The sequence below is a fragment of the Lampetra fluviatilis genome, chromosome 5 (genome assembly GCF_964198595.1).
Source record: "Lampetra fluviatilis chromosome 5, kcLamFluv1.1, whole genome shotgun sequence".
Taxonomy (NCBI): domain Eukaryota; kingdom Metazoa; phylum Chordata; class Hyperoartia; order Petromyzontiformes; family Petromyzontidae; genus Lampetra; species Lampetra fluviatilis.
The window spans coordinates 6,928,473-6,946,968 of record NC_136279.1 but is presented as its reverse complement, the minus strand read 5'-3'; the positions used below and the strand labels follow the sequence as shown (position 1 = coordinate 6,946,968).

Genomic DNA, 18,496 nt, shown 5'->3' with positions numbered 1-18,496 from the left:
TGTTCTCCTGAGATTACATTAACTTCCGTATTGGTTCGTGAATTGTTTCTTTTTTGTATAATTTGTTGACTCATTTGTACCATCAGCATGAAAGGTTTGCATATAATATAGTTGTATTTTGCATAGATTCTAAATAATTGATACTCACATGCACAAATAGATGCAAGAATAAACTTTTATCAATGAATTATTACATGCATCTTAGTTAAAACCCGGGAAAGCCTGAGTGAGGTTGTTTGTTTACCTTCAATTGTAGTTGCCCCTGATGCTCTACCTCCTCAAGCTGTTGCTTTAGGATGTTCACTTTCATCTCCAGATCTTCTCTGAATGCTGCTGACTGGAAATTACCAAGGAGAAAGTGCAAGCAAATCCTATTCAAAAGTAGTAGTAAATCACTAAACAAAATAGTTGCCTTTTTATTGAGCTGGAGAGCATCAAATTAGTATGAAAACTTTATTGTTTTTATTCCTTACCAAGTACCATTACTTGGAGTAAAACACAACGTTGGACTGCCCCTGAAATGCCAAGTCCACTGCTCTGCAGGATGGAGTTTTGTGTTAAAGATCATTTAACTACTTACTCTGCCTCCAAAAGGGTACCAATCCCTGCCATAACAGGACACATGTAACTCCAATCATTAATAAATTTCACAATGAGCCTCCTTATGAAAAAAAAACCTCTTACATATTTATTCAACAAAGTTAATTCTCAAAAATGACAACAAAATGAGCTAGATGAAACAGGTACAGTATTATAAGTATACATAAAACAACTCAATGAGCGTTAAGTGGGTTTAATTTTTTGTAATATAGTTTGATTTTACATTAACGCAATATGAAGGATTGAATTACGCCCTTATTACAAACCTAACATTTAAGCTGTTGTGAATGAAAATGATGAACAGAAAAACTATGTTTAACATAACCAACCGAATAATAACACATAATTCATGCAGTATGTATGTCTGTTGCACTCCTTTCACACCGTACATAGCTAACTGTGCGAATCGGAGGTTCATTGGTTTTATGTAAAATTATTGCAGTGCCTATGTCCAGCGTAACGAACAGCAAGCAGTGCAATGTGTCCACACAGATAACTTCACACGATGGTTGCATTCAAACAGGGGCATTTCCTGCACGATTAATACACTGCTCAAAATGTTCTTCCAGGAGTAGTCACAAACCATTGTGTGGACAACCCTCATCACGAACTACTCTATGGAAAACACTTATGCTTTTGACTCTGCGACCCCTATAATAATAGTTGTCTCCAACAATGAATAGGTATTGTACTTTTGAGCAGATTACATGTGTGCAAAAGCACTGCCATTTGAAATAAATATTCTCAGAAAACAATGGCTTTTTATCAACAGTGTTGTCAAATACGCATTCCCACAATGACCCACATCCAAATATATTGCTTGTCAGATAAACATAAAGCTTATTATGCACTTTAAAAAAAGCAGCAGCATTAAAATACATTTGGTTGTTTTGCTTAAAAATGTGCTGTGGTGTATTTTTTCGACCCCATGCAATGCAATGTGATGTCATTCAGTGGCTCGGCATTCCCTAAAACAAAGGAAACACTGTACAGTACTGATTGTAAATAGTTCACATCCCGAACGGTGGCATCAGAAGCAATCAGCACTGTGTGCACACTAATGAAAGGAAATGCAGCTGATTAATTTATCAACAATATGTATTGATCAATAACAATGCGGTCGTTGACATCTGCTTCTCGATATTAACAAAAAATCCCCTTTAACCTTTCAAATCTCCGCTTACTTCAAGACTATTATGAGGTTTTTTTTACATAACTAAATATGCTTGTAGTTATTAGCAATCGCCAGGTGTCACTGTGGCTGAGCACTCGAATCATTACCGGAAGGCTGCCTTTTCAAACTCCAGTCGAAAGTCAACACAGACCGATAAAATATGGATTACTTTGTGGTAAGCCAACAGGTTGGCCTTTGGTAAAACTAGCTTTCACAATCATCATCAACCATGCTTAATCCACTGCTGGACGAAGACCTAGCCAAGCCATCTCCATATCTCAGTCCCACGATGCAACAAAGCATCTAGCCCCTGCACATATGCTGATTTCGTCACCCCATCTCCACGGTGTACGTTGGCTTTCTCTTTAGGCGTGTGAAACTCACACTGCTGGCTTAGGACCACCGACAGAGATGAGCACCACCCCAGGCTCACTTGAGCAGGGAGACACTTTTACTTGATAATTGGTAAGAACGGGTGGGGAGGGGCTTTAAAGGCACAGCTGAGCATGACGTCCTTACCTTGGCGGCTGCCACCGCATGCTCCTGCTTCAGGAAGTTAATGGTGCCCTCCAGCCGGGCCTGCAGCTGCTTCACGCTGTGCGCGTGCTCCTGAGAGAGCTGTTCTGTGTCACTCTGTGCTGCAGCGAACCTACAGGCAAGGAGACCTGTCTTGACTGACCGCCAGTGCTTCAACGTAGAGTGTCCAATCATGAAATCATCTTGTGCCACACACCGCGCTATGCCGCAGCACAATCACGTAGCGTCCTGATCGCATACACAAGTGCTTCTATGTGACATTTCTGGTTATGCTTTTTATAGCATATCAGTTTCAATCCAATGTATAGTTAAAATAAGACGTGTTTTTTATTATTCTGGTTTTACAGTTTTCTTGTTTTGTAATGAGTTTCTGCAATCTATTACATGGTCTCTGTGCAAATTCTTGTAAAAAAACACATACAAACTCGTTTGGTCTAATTCATTTTCGTTTGTTGATGAAAGTAGTTATCACAAATTATTGGCAAAAAAAAATCCAAATCGCCATTATTTTCTGCTGATGTGTTTGTCTTTCATTATAAATTATCAAAAACATTTGTACCCACCAACAGTTCTATTGTCTTGACTGGTTCTAAAATAGTAAAATAAAAGCTATAGCAGTTGTGCAATATCCACATATATTGGATTAAATTAATACACTTTAAAAGTAGCAATAATTCTAAACGAATTCCACTAAATTTGTAATTAGATAATTATTATATTCTTGGTTCTTTCGGTAAAGTCACGTAAATATAAAAAAAGAAGATAAAAATAAAATAAATAAATAATATATAAAAGTCTTCTTTTAGCTTATTTTTGTTTTTAATTTATCTTATTATTTTTATTCTATTTTCATTTTTTTATTTTGTTCAACGGTTTTACTTCACTTGACTCCTATGTTTGTGGTGGTCAAATCTTGTAATCAAAATTCAGTATACTTCCTGTTGTCCAACGAATTCCAAATTTTGCACACGTACTCAGATCCGGTGACAATGCATGCCTGTATCAAAAGCGGCATCAATGAATCAATTAATTGGCTCTTTTAAAGCAATTAACATTTTGTATGGACGGCTTATTAATTAAATACATATTTGGGTAGGTCAAAAACGCCGCGGTCCCTAAACTCTCGAATGACCTCGCCCAAGAAGCAGGCGCCACGTGTCTCAGGCGAGCCTGCTCCGTGTTAACGAGTTACGGGCACCCTCACAAGCAAAAGTTGTACATTCAAGATTCATTTATCAAGTAATCAATTAATTCAAGTAAGCGTTGTTGTGGTAGCAGGCGCAGCATCATTGACGGACTTCTCGAGGGCGAGTTAAACGAAGTTGTAAATAAAACCGTTGTTTTTAAAAACCGTTTTTAAGGAGTTTATTTTCTATTTACGCAACTTTACTGAAAAAAAACAAGAATATGAATTCCTGCAGTCATGAAAGTTTTAAGTCTAGATAATCATCGTTTACCATTACAGTAACCTATAGTAACTGCAAACGCAATCACAGTGCAACACATAACCATGTACAAGACTCACCTCCTCTGTTGTGAATAATATGTGTCGAATGTAATCCCTACAGTATGTTAATTCACTGTGTATTCAAGTCTGAGGTTGAGATGCATTGAAAGACCAATATTAGCCAACATCAGAGGACAGCTTTGGAGTAATCTTGCGACTCATTCATTGATCCACTCACAAATGCAGCCCCTCCTGATGATTGGGCCACAGCCACTGTTGCTAGCTACACATTAATTAGCTCCCCTCATCCATGGTAAGGCCACTGCTATATTGACAGCTCTATGACCTTCTAATCAGTTAAGAAGGAATTCAATATACTTTACACAAATGCTAATTATATATGTCTGTCATTACGTATATAGATGTATTTCGTATTGTTCATTTTGATGTATTTATGATCACCAATGACAGGCAATGAACATTACAATTACAGTGCAGAAGACTTGTGTTAAGTAATGTCCTGTAGTTATATTACTTTACGTGTAATATTTTATAATAATGTGAAATGCATTATTTGCCAATGGACTTATAAAGATGCATTGATCGATCAATTTAAATCGAGGCTTAGACTCACAATACAAGCATCAAATAATTACGTGCAAGAATGTATTATTTACAGCTTATGCCAACTAAATGCAACTGACATGGTAACGTTACATTGACATATTATTGGAGTACCAAAACTGTCCAAATAATATAGAAAATAACGAGACACAAATAAAAACGAGATGGTGAAAATGAGACAAAGATTTCATTATTGAATCGAGTCGTGATCCTGAATCATGACCTGATTGTTCGTGCAAAGAGCTCACCAACCCTTCACGTCCTGTAGCTCCCGGGAGAGGGCCTGGTTCCTGTGAGTTAGTTCTGCATTCTCCTGCTCCAGACGGCTCTTCTGTTTAACTTGAACCTCTCCGTCTGCCTTCAGCTGCTCCACACGGGCCTCCAGCTCCTTTTTAACGTTGCCCTGGCGGTGGTGGTGGAACGGTGATCAGTTTGGGTCCACCAGACACAGAGGTCAACATTACGATGGCATTTCTGGAGGGGTTGCCCCCCCTACCTGAAAATCCTGGCTCCGCCATTGCTGGTCGCGAAAGCCTACGTGTTAAATTGACTGAACGTGACGACGAGATTCAAATTCAAATGTCACTTTCTAATATGTTATACTGTTTGTTCTCAATACCGGATATTACAATTACACACAGCCCCATGCTTATTGCAGCACATTCTTTTTTAATGGAAGTACCCAAATCAGTAGGCAAGTAGCAATTAATATGCTCAGTAATTCAATAATTATGACAAACGGGTGTTGCCCCCCCCCTACCTGAAAATCCTGGCTCTGAAAGATTAAAAAACGGGTGTTGTTGTTTCAATGAGGAATTATTTTTTCTCTTGTATTTTCTAATTTGTTCTATTTTGTTATTACAATCTTGATCTCTAAATTAGCATTCGATGTATATGTAACACCCCATAATTTATGTAAATTAGTAACAAAGTAACAATTTGCATAACAAAATTATGTGGTTCTTCAAAATAAGCCTTATATAAGGTTGGCACAACATGTAAAACATTTTAAAAGTATTTCGAATATTTTTACGACTCCTATTCCAAATATCAAATTGCATGGCCAGAAATACAAAGGACAGAATGTAATATACACTAAAGTGCTGTGCTCTGAAATTCATAAATTCAATATTGCCTTCAATTGCATGTCGGGAGATAATTGTCTGGATGGATAATGCGCTGTGGTGTGTCCCACGGTGCCCCTCTGGCTTGCCTCGCATGCTGAAGCAACAGTGCGGTGGCAATGTTTTATTTATCAAGTGATCCCATGCCACTCAATAAAATGTTGGACAGCATAATGAGGATGAGTGGTACGTGAAAGTAATGTGGTATTGAATTTATGCATATTTGATTTGCACCCTTTTGATGTTTTAGTAACGTCATTTTTATTTAATCATCTTTACAATTACAATCCAAAGTAAAGTATTATTGAGACAAATTTAATATATGTTCAAGGACAGTACAATATACTCTTAGTTTTTTCGGTAAAGTCACGTGACTTTACCGAAAAAACTAAGAGTATGAATCCTTGCAGTCACGAAAGCTTCAAATCTAGAAACAGTACAATATATTCTTGGGTCTTTCGGTAAAGTCACGTAGATAGGTTCAAAGAAATTAACAAAAAAACTAAAATAACAATATTTTTTTATTATTTTCTTTGAACCTATCTACATGACTTTACCGAAAGACCCATTAATAAGAATTCCTGCAGTCACGAAAGCTTTAAGTCAAGACAGTACAATATACCCTATCAATGTAAAAACATTTACTTAACTTCTTTAAAATATACTACATATGAAGGCTCTCTTAAACATGCATGATTTATATTTTTGTCAAAATTATAAATATTCAAACAAAATTATTCCTTCTCAAATGAGCATGAGTCAGTACTAATCTCCAAGTCGCTCAGTCAGTGGTCTAAATTCCACATTTTCTATTGTGCCCTTAGGATAACCACTGTTAACTATGTCAATAAAAAAAAGTTACTTTGTTAAGCGCAGGGGGAATGATGAGCTGAATCGACCTCTGATCCTATCAACGCCACAAACATTTTTAACCGTGAATCAGCTCCAACCACAGCGCCACTCGGCCAGAGAAACAAAATACAAAAGGTAACATTTTACCCAGCTCACAGCGCACGTCGACTCACAGTTAGGAGGGCGTGTGCCTTGTGCTCGGCCTCCATATGCGCCAACCGCATGTTAGTCTCATCCAGCAGTGCTTGGATGCTTCCCGTGTGATGTTTTTGCAGCTCCAGGCGCTCCTGCTCCAGGCTGGCTATGGCTTCATTCAGCTGATATAAAGGGGTTACATCATACCAGTTTCTGGCTGCCGCCCTAAGGCTTCTCACACATATGAGAGGATAACACTTGACATTGTGAAACGAGGTTGTGCAAAGGGCTCTGGTATAATATTTTAAGTTGGATAAATCCTTGCATCCTCATGAAATAATTTTATTCCCAAGAGATAAATACATGCCATTTTTCTATCATTCAATCTCCTATGAACATAAAAATAGATATGTTTACACAAGCAGATACAGTATATATTAAACAGATAAAATATTGGCCCACCTTTTTCTCATAGTCATTTTTCAGGTTCTTCCCACTCTGACCTATCATCTTCATTAGCTCTTCAATCTGTTTGTCCTTGGTCTCTCGGACAACATGTGATTCTTGTACCAATACATCAACTGCAACAAGCCGACGAGTTTGCAGAGATTTCATTGGCTGTTCATATCTTTAAAGCATCAAGTATTTGTAACATTGAACTCGGAAATTAGCCTATTTCTTAAAATGAATTATTCCATGAAATATCTCATCAATTGAGAATCAGAGTATACAGGTCATTATAAAATATACATTAGCTCATTGTACAAATTGCAGACAAACAGGAAAATGTATCATATAGTATTCACGAAATTGCTATCCGTCATTTCGGCTATCCGCGAATCGCATCTGGAACTCTACACGACTGCATCGAGAAAGAGAGAGAAATAAAGTGATGAGATAAAGTGATGAGAGAGAATGTGATGCAATAAAGTGAGACAAAGCTATGAGATACAGTGATTTGGCTGTGCAGCATCATCATAATTTAAGGTAAGTTCATTTTAAAACTATTTTAATACTTTAAGATTTATTTTTATTCACTTTGTTTATTCTAACCAATTTTTATTTTGTTGTATTATAATTTTCATGTACAGTAAAACCTTGGATTGCGAGTAACTTGGTCTGAGAGTGTTTTGCAAGACGAGCAAATTTGTTTAATAAATATTAATTTGATAAACGAGCGAGGTCTTGCAATACGAGTAGCACGTGTATACGCTTTGTCTGCCGAGCGTCACGTGATCACAACTGATATACAAGTGATTTGATATGCGAGTGCTTTGGATTACAAACACGTTTCCAGAACGAATTATGCTCGCAATCCAAGGTTTTACTGTATATAATAGATTTACCTATTTATTTACGGTAAAGGTTTTCGTAGGCCAATATCATTATCCTCGAAATTTGCTTTACACGAGCATATATCCCTCGAAAATAACGAGGCAATACTGTCCTGTGAAACTTGACCTTTCACCTTTTTTTTCCAGTTTTCTGACTGCATCTGCAGCCTCCTTCTGTTTATTCTGATGCACTGCATTCAGTTCTTCCAGTTCACTTTTTTTTCCATCCAAAATCTGCCACAACAACATCGATGTTTAAATTCACGAATTACACTACTATAACCATACAAATGTAGCATTATTGTAACAATATAAGTTCATGATAACACTGTCAGTGGAAACATCTGGCCATGACCATGGGAATGTGAAATTTAAGTTACTTGCTCAAGATCACGAAGAGATATGAGCAATACCTATTGCTTATTTGAGAATGGAGACAGTTTTGAGTTTAATGATGCATACTTTAATTATGATGAATTATGATAAATACTTTAATTAAAATATACATCCAAAATGGCATGTTATATTTGGACCCAAAATGCAGATATACCTATATACAAGGACAAAACAGCCGTAAAAATTGCTGCAATCTCGAAAGAAATGCTAAACGATGGTGCTCAGCAACATCATAACAAGGTTTGAACACACACACATATACTTAAGGTTCGTTCCAGTTTCACAGTTTGCCATGGTGCATTCATTGCAAATGTAGCGCTACAAGCAAGTCCCTACTCCCAGAGAGACCGATTAAGCGGCAGCATTCTTAATAAACCGCTGCAGACAGCGCACACTTGCATCAGACCTCGGATTAGTGAAGGGTGGGAGAAAGGTCATCTGCTATAATTACACAAGTGTGGCCCAGCATCCGCACCATCTCAGCTCGCCTTAATAAGCCTGTCGTTTGGTCTCCCGCGGGTCGCCTCCCATGCAACACGAAGGTTAACAATTAAAAAGGTGACCCAGAATGTCATCTCTGAACCCCCATGAGGACATCTAAATGGAATCCAGGGCAGCTAGCTGGATAATCAGAGGCACATCGAGACCCTGCTGGTATTTCCCAGAAGTTAATAATTTGTACCTCCAAACAAAAGATATACCTAAGCAGATAGGTACAGATCAGACTGAAAAATGTAGGGTCATAGAAATGGTGAAAGTACTGAAAACACTGTACTGAAAATTCAAATACCCTTTTTAATGTCATGTACCAATAGTACGTTATTTTAGGTTCCAATGATTCACGTAACATTATCGTTTTACAATTAAAATCTTAAGTTCATTACCAAGCCTTCATGACATTATCAGGCCTGCTGAATTAAAAAATGTCAGCATTCTGTACCAATTTGTTTAAATTAAAGTATAATTTAATTACATGTGTTTCTTTGTTTATGGATCTAAGGCTTATACGTTGTTTTTTTTTATAAATGACAAAATTAATGTGCTTGCAATTAGCACGAGAACAAAAGCTGACAATACCTTCAAAACGACCACACTAATTAAAGCCACACAGGTGGTATCCTCTACCCCGGGCATCTGGCATGGATCCAGTATCACACTGACATGCCTTACGTGCACTACACAGGGTGTTAAATCCTTCCAACTTGAAACAAAGACCACCAACCACGGGTGGGCAGGTGGATATGCTACCATAATGGTTGATTTTCATTTGTTTTGCTGTGCTAAAGTATAATTGTGAATTGGAACCAACAGCTTTGGTCAATCTCCTGGTAAATGAAGTCCTTCCTAGCCGTCGACATCGCTCACGATGCTGCGATATCATAATCTGCCCAACACCTGCACACGAGCTTAATTCATGGCTCCATCTCCTTGGTGGACATCCTCTCGGATGTGTTCTGTTCATTGGCTGCCACTCCATCAATATTGACCAGCTGGAATTATCCCTCCTTCATAATAAACGAGTCTCCTTTGTGTATAGTTGCAATTATAGTAATTACAGTATAATTTTTACTGTAATAATATAATTAAACAAACAGAAATGTAATTGTAATGATAAATTGCCCTAGGTCAGTTTACCAGGCCCTACAATGTTTGCAGAGAGCTCCTTCCTCTAACACCAGACAACATCACAGCATTTCATTAAGAGGACACTCTGCTAATGATTTGTATTAGATTGCCTGCTAATATAAATGCTGCTGAAAATAATTAGTTCACAAGGCTCATAGGCCGATAGACCAAAATGTTATTTTATTATTTTGTTGGTGACACAGGCTATTGTCTGTCTAAAGTCATAACTAATCTTGCATAAATGCCCAAAGTTCCACCAATGTGCACCACTGAAGGCAAGGTAGATTTATGATATTCCCTCTTGGCGCATTCTGAAATGCGCCTGAAAGTAGGAATCGCGGAGAGACACGGCGCTCCACCTCTTGTACGTGAGTTTCGTGCTTCAGTTGCATTGCAACTTGCTCCGTCTGGAACTGCTCCTCCATGGCCTTCATCTTGAGCCCCATCTATATCAGACAAGCAATAAAGTAGTCTCACTGTGGTGGTGGTGGTTGGTGTGTAGTGACAGGACTACAGCCATACCACTTGCATGGAGCTTCCTCTTGGCTGCACAATGAAAATCAGTTGGAGAACAATTTGGAAAATGGGTCTGTTTTATAAAAATGGTAAGTGTACGAACATACTAGATAAAAGATATACAATTGTTATAAATGGATGTAATTTTATTATGACTTTAACAAGACAGTACTCTACTGTATCAATATTCAGGAATGCTGATAATTATTTCAATAACTTACAGGAAATGTAAATAATGTCACAAAACAATGTCTAAATTACAAGTAATACATTTAATCTTAATTACATTGTTATTTTTTACCTCTTTTTGATACTTCGTATGAAAAGCTTCAGCATCAGGTAATAATGGGTCCATTTTCCGAGAGCCTTTCCTGGGTACAATCTGGACTCGTGGAAACACAGTAACAATACGAATGAAAAGCTGTTATGGATTTCCCTCCAGCAAAAACACCGAAGAATTCATACCTTAGCTTCTGCTGTCATTTTAACCAAATACAGCTGAGATACTTTAGAAAAATGTCACCATTTTTTTTAAACTTCTCACAAATAAAAAAAAATTACTTGAATGAACCAGTTATTTGGTGCCCTCTTGTACACTGAACCAGTTCTGATGAATACACTAATCAAATACATTTACTACCAGGTTCCCAACTATGAGGTTCATAGGTCTGTGTTGCTTTGCAACCCATTCCATATGCTCTGCATTTACACAGGAACAGCCCTGTGCTGCATTCACAATTAAACACATAGCAAGATGTAGTATACTGCCTCCAATTCCCTACTGTTATTAGCTGATGCTGAAAGTGACTGACAGAACCTTTAGTTTTCAGATACTCTCCAAACCTTAGATCTAACCTAACAGTAAAATGCCGACAGTAATTTTGTAACTTGAACAAATCGTATATGAAAAGCAATCAACACATATAACATTCTGCAACTGTGACTCACCGGTGATAAAGGTATTGGCTTTTCACGCAAATACCTTGGGTTTTCAATCTAAAAACACAAAACATTGGTTTCAAAACGACCTTGACATATCAGATATTGGGTAGTACAGAAAGTCTTAAACAAAGTCAAATAATGCAGACGTATATTTGGAGTGTCTTTGTGGCATGTTACTGAATTGGTTGAAAAACCGCACGGATACACATTATTAGCTGCAGCTACAAGTGTAAATGTTATTCAAGCAGAACATGCAAAATGACTTACCCCCAAATTCCAGCTGTTCAATCGGTTTTCAAAGTCACTTTCATCCATATTTACTGGTTTCCTCCCAGACAGGTCCTAAAACAATTACAAATTCTATATTTGCATACTGTACTTTGCATAACTTAAATACATGTTACAAAACTAGATTCAAAGCTTTCGTGACTGCAGGAATTACTCTTTGGTTCTTTCGGTAAAGTCACGTAGAAATAAATTAAACAATAATAGAACACGACGTTTGGATTGCAACACAAGCAACCATCATCAGGTACAAATGAATGAGAAATAATCAACCAGGTGGGGTGTTGACTGTGGTGTTGGCCGACTCTCTGTGTTGTATTGCATTATATTTCCAAGTTTACTATGTTTGCTTTCTCATTCATTTGTACCTGATGATGGTTGCTTTTGTTGCAATCGAAACGTCGTATTCTATTATTATTTAATTTAATTGATTTCTACGTGACTTTACCGAAATAACCTAAGAGTAATTCCTGCAGTCACGAAAGCTTCGAATCTAGTTTGAACCACCTCTACGGGGAGGGTTTGCCATGCTTGTTTGTTTCACACTTAACTTCTAATTCAGCAATCTTTGGAAGAATGTAATCAACCAGGCTATGCGTTAACTGTGTGCTAACCGACTCTCTGTGTTGCATTGCATTACAATTTTCTAATTTTACTAAATTTGCTTTCTACCGTGCTTGTTCCATGCTTGTTTCTAAGTCCATTCTCTCTTCTGGCCGCTATGGGCAGGAATTCCACACAACTCTCCGTGCTTGTTTATTTAGATTTCTAGTGTCCAGCTCGTCCGTCCCCTATGGGCAGGAATTCCACACAACTCCCCCTCTGCCCCAACCCCCCACTCTCTCTCTATTTAAGGCCTCGACAGAGACGTTGTCTTTCTGTGTGCCTATGTGTGTGTCTCTCTCTGTTTGTCTCTGAGTTTCTCTCTGCTTATGTGTCTATCTGTGTGTCTCCGTGTCTATGTTTTGCCTCTCTCTCAAATTTTGCAATCTTTGGAAGAACGTAAGCAACCAGGTGGGGTGTTGACTGTGGTGTTGGCCGACTCTCTGTGTTGTATTGCATTATATTTCCAAGTTTACTAGGTTTGCTTTCTCATTCATTTGTACCTGATGATGGTTGCTTGTGTTGCAATTGAAACGTCGTATTATATTATTTAATTTATGTCTACGTGACTTTACCACAAGAACCAAAGAGTACATGTTATTGTTTCTTTTCTGCATTTTCAAATGGAATTAAACATCCGTTATGCAACACAGGAATTTTCAGACTAAGCATCATGCGAAAATGAAAAGATCTCTTCATGGAACGAGTCGACACAAAATAATTAAATTATAAAAACGTCAGCTTAGATGTGTTTTTAGAGTCATTTGACATTCAGGGGTTTCTTATTTCCTTACACTAATTGTTGTGGGGTCATCTTCCGTAGACCTATGCATAGCGTTGGTGGACTGCGAACTCCGATCTTGGGATATCTTCCATTTTCTGAAAAAAAAAACATAGAAATAAATAATTAAGACATAAATCATTATATTCTTTGGGTCTTTCGGTAAAGTCACAAAGATAGGTTCAAAGAAAATAACAATAAACAGAAACTACGACGTTTCGATCGCAACACAAGCAGTCGTCCTTTTCCTGAAGACGACCGCTTGTGTTGCGATCGAAACGTTGTAGTTTTTGCTTTTTGGTATTTTCTTTGAGCCTATCTGCATGACTTTACCGAAAGACCCAAAGAATATGAATTCCTGCAGTCACGAAAGCTTTAAGTCAAGCGATAAATCATCATTAAATACATCACAAATGGTTTCGGTGCATATGCTTCTTTCTGAAGTAAAACAAACCTGCGGTGCTCTTGGCATGAGTCAGAGAATGCCAAGTGACTCCGTGCGTCCCTGGACAAGCCTTGGCTCAGCTGCGGCGATTCAAGCTCCCCTGCTGCCCAGGTGGGCAGCCTGTCCAGGTCCTCATCCCAAGCAGGCCCGTCTCTCTTCTTTCCCGTGTCATCCACATACATGAACCGAGTCATCAGGCAGCAAAGGGCAGCACACACCAAGTAAATAAGTCAGCTTTAACTCAGATCTAAGACATAATTGCACTCTTTTCTTCATGATAACCTTCAGATTTAAAACAAAACACAATAAGGATGCAGAGATTTGGCTCATTGGAACCTATATCCCATCAGTTTTAGCAGGTCTACATCCCATTCGGCTCCAATCGGATTCAATTTGCATTGTGTTGGATCTGATTGTTTCGTGGCAAAATCCCAAAACAATTGATTAATGCTGTCATTATGTACGCCTTAATTAGCAACACATGAAATTAAGTTAATCGTACTCTTCGTGTGTAATATGAGGCCCTCTAGTGTCCAATCCACTCAGCTACAGAGGGTTATACAAAGAAGCGCAGCTAGTTTCTGTGAAATTACAAGCTGTTTTTAACAAAATTATACAATGTATAGTACATTAAAACATAAATAAATATAATGCAAATATGTTACCGTTAAATTTAAGGCAATTGGGGCATAACAACCAGGTGAAGTCTTTGACAAACCCATCAGAATGTGACCAAATATCAGTTGGGTCACATTACAAATCTTGCAAGTGTCTGATCCATATCTAACTACAGTAATGCTGAATGTAAACAATCATGCACCCATTTCAAAAACTTATGCATCTAATTACAATTTTTTAAACATCTTTTTCTCACAATATTTCATACTTACCCCAAATTACAATTAGTATTTGTAATCTTAGTTCTTTCGGTAAAGTCACGTAGGTAAAATTAATAAAAAATACAAATCACGACGTTATTGTTTTATTTTTATTAATTTTACCTACGTGACTTTACCGAAAGAACTAAGAGTATGAATCCTTGCAGTCACGAAAGCTTCAAATCTAGAATTAGTATTTGTAAATCGACAAACTTCCAATCAGGTTTCTCACAGTAACACTAGTTTAAGTATCTTTAAATCCCGTGAAATGTTTGTTCCATACTAATACTATCAATATTGTTTTATCGTTTAGAACTGGAAAGTCTTACAAAAGCCATTATTGTGCAATCAACTGTGAATGGCGTGAATAAATCAACTTGCTCTAATTGAGAATCATGTTTAATCACTGATAGCTTCTAGGATTCATGTCAAGGATCTCAGCGGCATTCGCTCACGTCATATCCATTGCATTTGCGGAGCCACACAGCTAATTCCTTTCACATGATTACATTTGTGAAGCAATTAATTTGCATTCATCATTGCAAAATTCAGAACAGCTCTTGCTGCAGGATTTCTGATTGAAAACAATTTTAAATTGTATAGAATATATTTCAATGAAGAGGAAAACTTGTAAAGCCAAAGGCCTTTTTGTCATCTTTACTAATGGATAAGGGCCTCCCAATGCCCTGCGGGTCGTGGGGGTTATTTGACCAAACTTCGCTAGACTGGTGAGAGCAGGTTGAAGGTGGGAACATAGAATTATAATACAATATTGTTGCAATGCCCTCTGCTGCAAACAAAGTGGCCCTGCAGCCTATATATCCTGTTATATGCATGATGGTCTCTCACCCAAGTACTATCTTTGCTTAACCCTACTTAGCTTACGAGATATGACAAGATTGGGTGCATTCCAGGTAAGTTGGTCAAAATGTGGAAACTTGGTGCGTTATGAAGGCATGGCGTGCCTGGTCGGCAGGCAGAGGCTGCAGGGAGCCGGCAGGAGGCTTGCTGGAGAAGGGCCCCTCAAGCCGTCCATAGCGCAGCATGTCCAGCAGCAGCCTCGAGTAAGCGTTGCGCTCCGGTCGCCAAACGGCAGCGCGCATGTCGCCCGGTGGCTCACACAGCTTCTTAACCCAGAGTGCACAGCACTGGCGCTCTGGAACGCGCGGCACAGTTTGCAATGAGGGCAGTGAGATAATCCAATGTAAAGGAGACTTCGAGGCATCGGTGATTCCAGTTTTACTCTATGGATCCTCACCCTTAAGATTAAAGAAAGATACTGGTAGCAGAAATGAACTGTCTGAAAAGGATCCTGGGAGTATCAAGACAAGTGAAAATATTAAATTAGACAATAAATGAAAAGCTATGTTAGCAGGAGCATTTTGTGAAAAAGATACAAAGATGCTGACTTCTTTAGTTTGGACATGCAAAAATAATGGAGGCCAACAAAAAAGCAACCCTCAATGGCCTTGTACTGCCATGGAAGAAAGGGATTGAATTTGGGAACATAAAGGCTCTTATTCAGAAAGAAATGTTTTCAGGGGGGGTGGAGCGGGGGTGTGAATTACTGGTCATAAACAAAGATGACTACTACTGAAAAGGTAGCACCAGAGAGGTAGAATAAAAAAGACTGGCAATAAATGTGTTAAGTTTATATTAACACAGGGAGTGTCAGCAGTGTTGACCTGAAAAATAAGGTGACCTCCCCGCGAGTGGAGGTTATGTTTTTTCCACAAGTTCTCCCTCTACAGTATTCCATTAGAACCCCCCCCCCCCGCCTCAAAACACACGCTAGTGTTCTTAAACTATAACTAGGGAATAGTCAACATGGTTTCCCCTTGCCTTCCTTAATGGTTTTAGGTGACAGGTACTGGCTGCAGCTTTATATCATACCGAGGACACATGGTATGTGTAACTTTGGCATTCACATTAATGTGTGATCAGTGTCTCACCTGTTTTATTTGAAAGCTTAAGCACAAAGGGTTTCATGTCCACCAGGAGGTGATCAAATTCAGCATCAAGTAGATCCCACAAACTGTGGCTTGACATTCTGTGCACATGAACCAAAAAACTTTAGTAAGTTTCCAACAAACAATTTGTCCTTAGAAGTATTGAATTGGCAAAACTGATGTAATTTCAAAACGTTACATTTATATCACCTACTGCTGTATACTCAAGCAAAGTGAGGGTCGATAATAACGGTATTATGGTATTAAAACTAAAGTACACTTGGTTGGGGGTCAACTGAGCCCATATCATCCCTATAGAGTCTATAAAATCAATACTGTACCATTTTGTGGAAATTCATAGCGGCGAACATATGGAGATTGGGCCTGCTTTTAGGAGTGACATAAAGGAGCGCCACTGTGGGTGCCGTGGTGGCGAGATGTTAACTACTTTGCCTGGTATACAGGGGGGCGTGGGTTCAATCCCGATGCTGACGCCTGTATATTTGGAGTTTGCATGTTCTCCCCGTGGTCGCGTATATTTTTCTCCAGTTTTTTCTTCCACATTTAGAAACATGCGTTTCGAGAATTTGGCTGCTATAAATGACCACGTGATAAGCCACTTCGTTGAGCTATCATTTGTGGCCAGGTAACTTCTGAAAAAGAGATATATAGCTCAGTGGGCCTTACCTGGTAAAATAAACAAAAGTTTAGTTTAAAAGTTTAGTTTATATACCAATAAGTCAAAGGTTGCTAATACACACACCTAGGGGGGGGGGAGAGGGGTCAGACATTTGTGACGATGTGTGACGAGGGGGGAGGGGGGTTTGAGAAATGTGACGTCACATCAAAATGCGCAACTTAAAATAAATATAAACAAAATAATTGTTATTCTTGGTTCTTTCGGTAAAAGTCACGTATTATTTCCCTTCTACGTGACTTTACCTAAAGAACCAAGAATATGAATCCCTGCAGTCACGAAAGCTTTAAATCCAAATTTAATAGAATTGTTATAACACTCATTTTTATTAATTTTCATTATTAACTATTTGATTATTTTAATTTAGTAAGGTCACCTTTTATTTATTCCATGAAGGGGCATTTTGCTTTTTCATGGGAGAATGGAAAAGCATACATTTTGTATTTTTTTTGAATGATTGTTATTAAACATTTAGATTTTTATTATTCTACCAGGGCTTTTAATTCTGTGGAATTAATATGTGATTGTTATAATTGTACTCTCCATTTTGCTTCGTTCTACTACAAAGTTTCAAGTATTTTTATAGTTATAATTACTTTTAATATTTTATAATTATAGAATTTCAATATGATATTCTGAGCATCTGCAGTTTTAGTTAGACGTTGAATATTTTCAAGTGAATTTTATGATAAATGTATACGTGTTTTCTCCTACAACATCAGAGTGCAGCGCCACATTAAGTACGCACTACAATGAAAATACAGTAGTTTAAAGTGATTTGAAGCATGTTTTATTTTCTAAATGGAAATATGGCTTTGGGGGGGGGGGGGGGCAGAGCTTTGTGACGTCATATTTGAGAGGGGGGTCAAAAATCGGCCAAAATCGCGTGACGTCATTTATGAACGGCCCCTCACCTTTATAAGTAAACAAGGAGACACTTTTGACTTTGTGAATAATTTTCAGTTTGCAAGACGATTCCAATGTTGCCAGTTGTGGACACAATAACATATCCTATATTTGACATTTACTGTGCATATTTTGGCAGCAAAGCAGTAGAGAACACTTAACTAACACAATTATAATCCCTGTCAGTAAAAGACTCATCCAACAATTCGAAGCTTCAGGTTGGCTAAAATCATTGTGATTTTGTAATAAGCCACCAATGAATCATCCTATGGAGAAACTATCTCTAATGGGAATGTGGAATTTCCTCGACTGTTTGAGAAGAGAAAAAAAGACCTTAAAGTAACGACCAAATCAATCATTACAACACTTTAGTAACAAATGCAAACGTCACCATCGTTAATCAAGTTCACGTCTATGCGCCTTAAACTGTTCGCGTCTGCAAGCCACCTGAGCCATCAAGTTGCGCAACTGAATAAGCTCTTGAAATCGCGCAACTTAATTGCCTGAGACGTTGCTAGAGACGTACACAAAAACATCGATTAAGTTGCGTGCAACTGATCCCTCAGGTGTGAACCCGCTTGAAATAAGCGATTCAGTTTACATGCCACCAAGTTACAAGAAACCCAAGTTGCATGCAACTCACAT

At 38.1% G+C, this 18,496-nt stretch overlaps 1 protein-coding gene across 1 annotated transcript in view; it reads right to left on the bottom strand.

The window, feature by feature from the left end:
• LOC144932482 (uncharacterized) overlaps positions 1 to 13,614 on the bottom strand; it is a 65,222-nt gene extending 51,608 nt beyond the window's left edge. Inside the window, exons 1-12 of the mRNA XM_078856597.1 lie at positions 13,431 to 13,614; positions 12,990 to 13,074; positions 11,575 to 11,649; positions 11,314 to 11,361; positions 10,667 to 10,747; positions 10,209 to 10,295; positions 7,962 to 8,061; positions 6,956 to 7,074; positions 6,532 to 6,675; positions 4,631 to 4,785; positions 2,294 to 2,423; positions 245 to 337 (exon numbers count right to left, since the gene is read on the bottom strand). Of these exons, the coding sequence (XP_078712723.1) occupies positions 245 to 337; positions 2,294 to 2,423; positions 4,631 to 4,785; positions 6,532 to 6,675; positions 6,956 to 7,074; positions 7,962 to 8,061; positions 10,209 to 10,295; positions 10,667 to 10,747; positions 11,314 to 11,361; positions 11,575 to 11,649; positions 12,990 to 13,074; positions 13,431 to 13,603 (1,290 nt within the window). The 5' untranslated portion in view covers positions 13,604 to 13,614. The remainder of the gene's footprint in view (positions 1 to 244; positions 338 to 2,293; positions 2,424 to 4,630; positions 4,786 to 6,531; positions 6,676 to 6,955; positions 7,075 to 7,961; positions 8,062 to 10,208; positions 10,296 to 10,666; positions 10,748 to 11,313; positions 11,362 to 11,574; positions 11,650 to 12,989; positions 13,075 to 13,430) is intronic.
• Between the last annotated feature and the right edge of the window lie 4,882 nt (positions 13,615 to 18,496).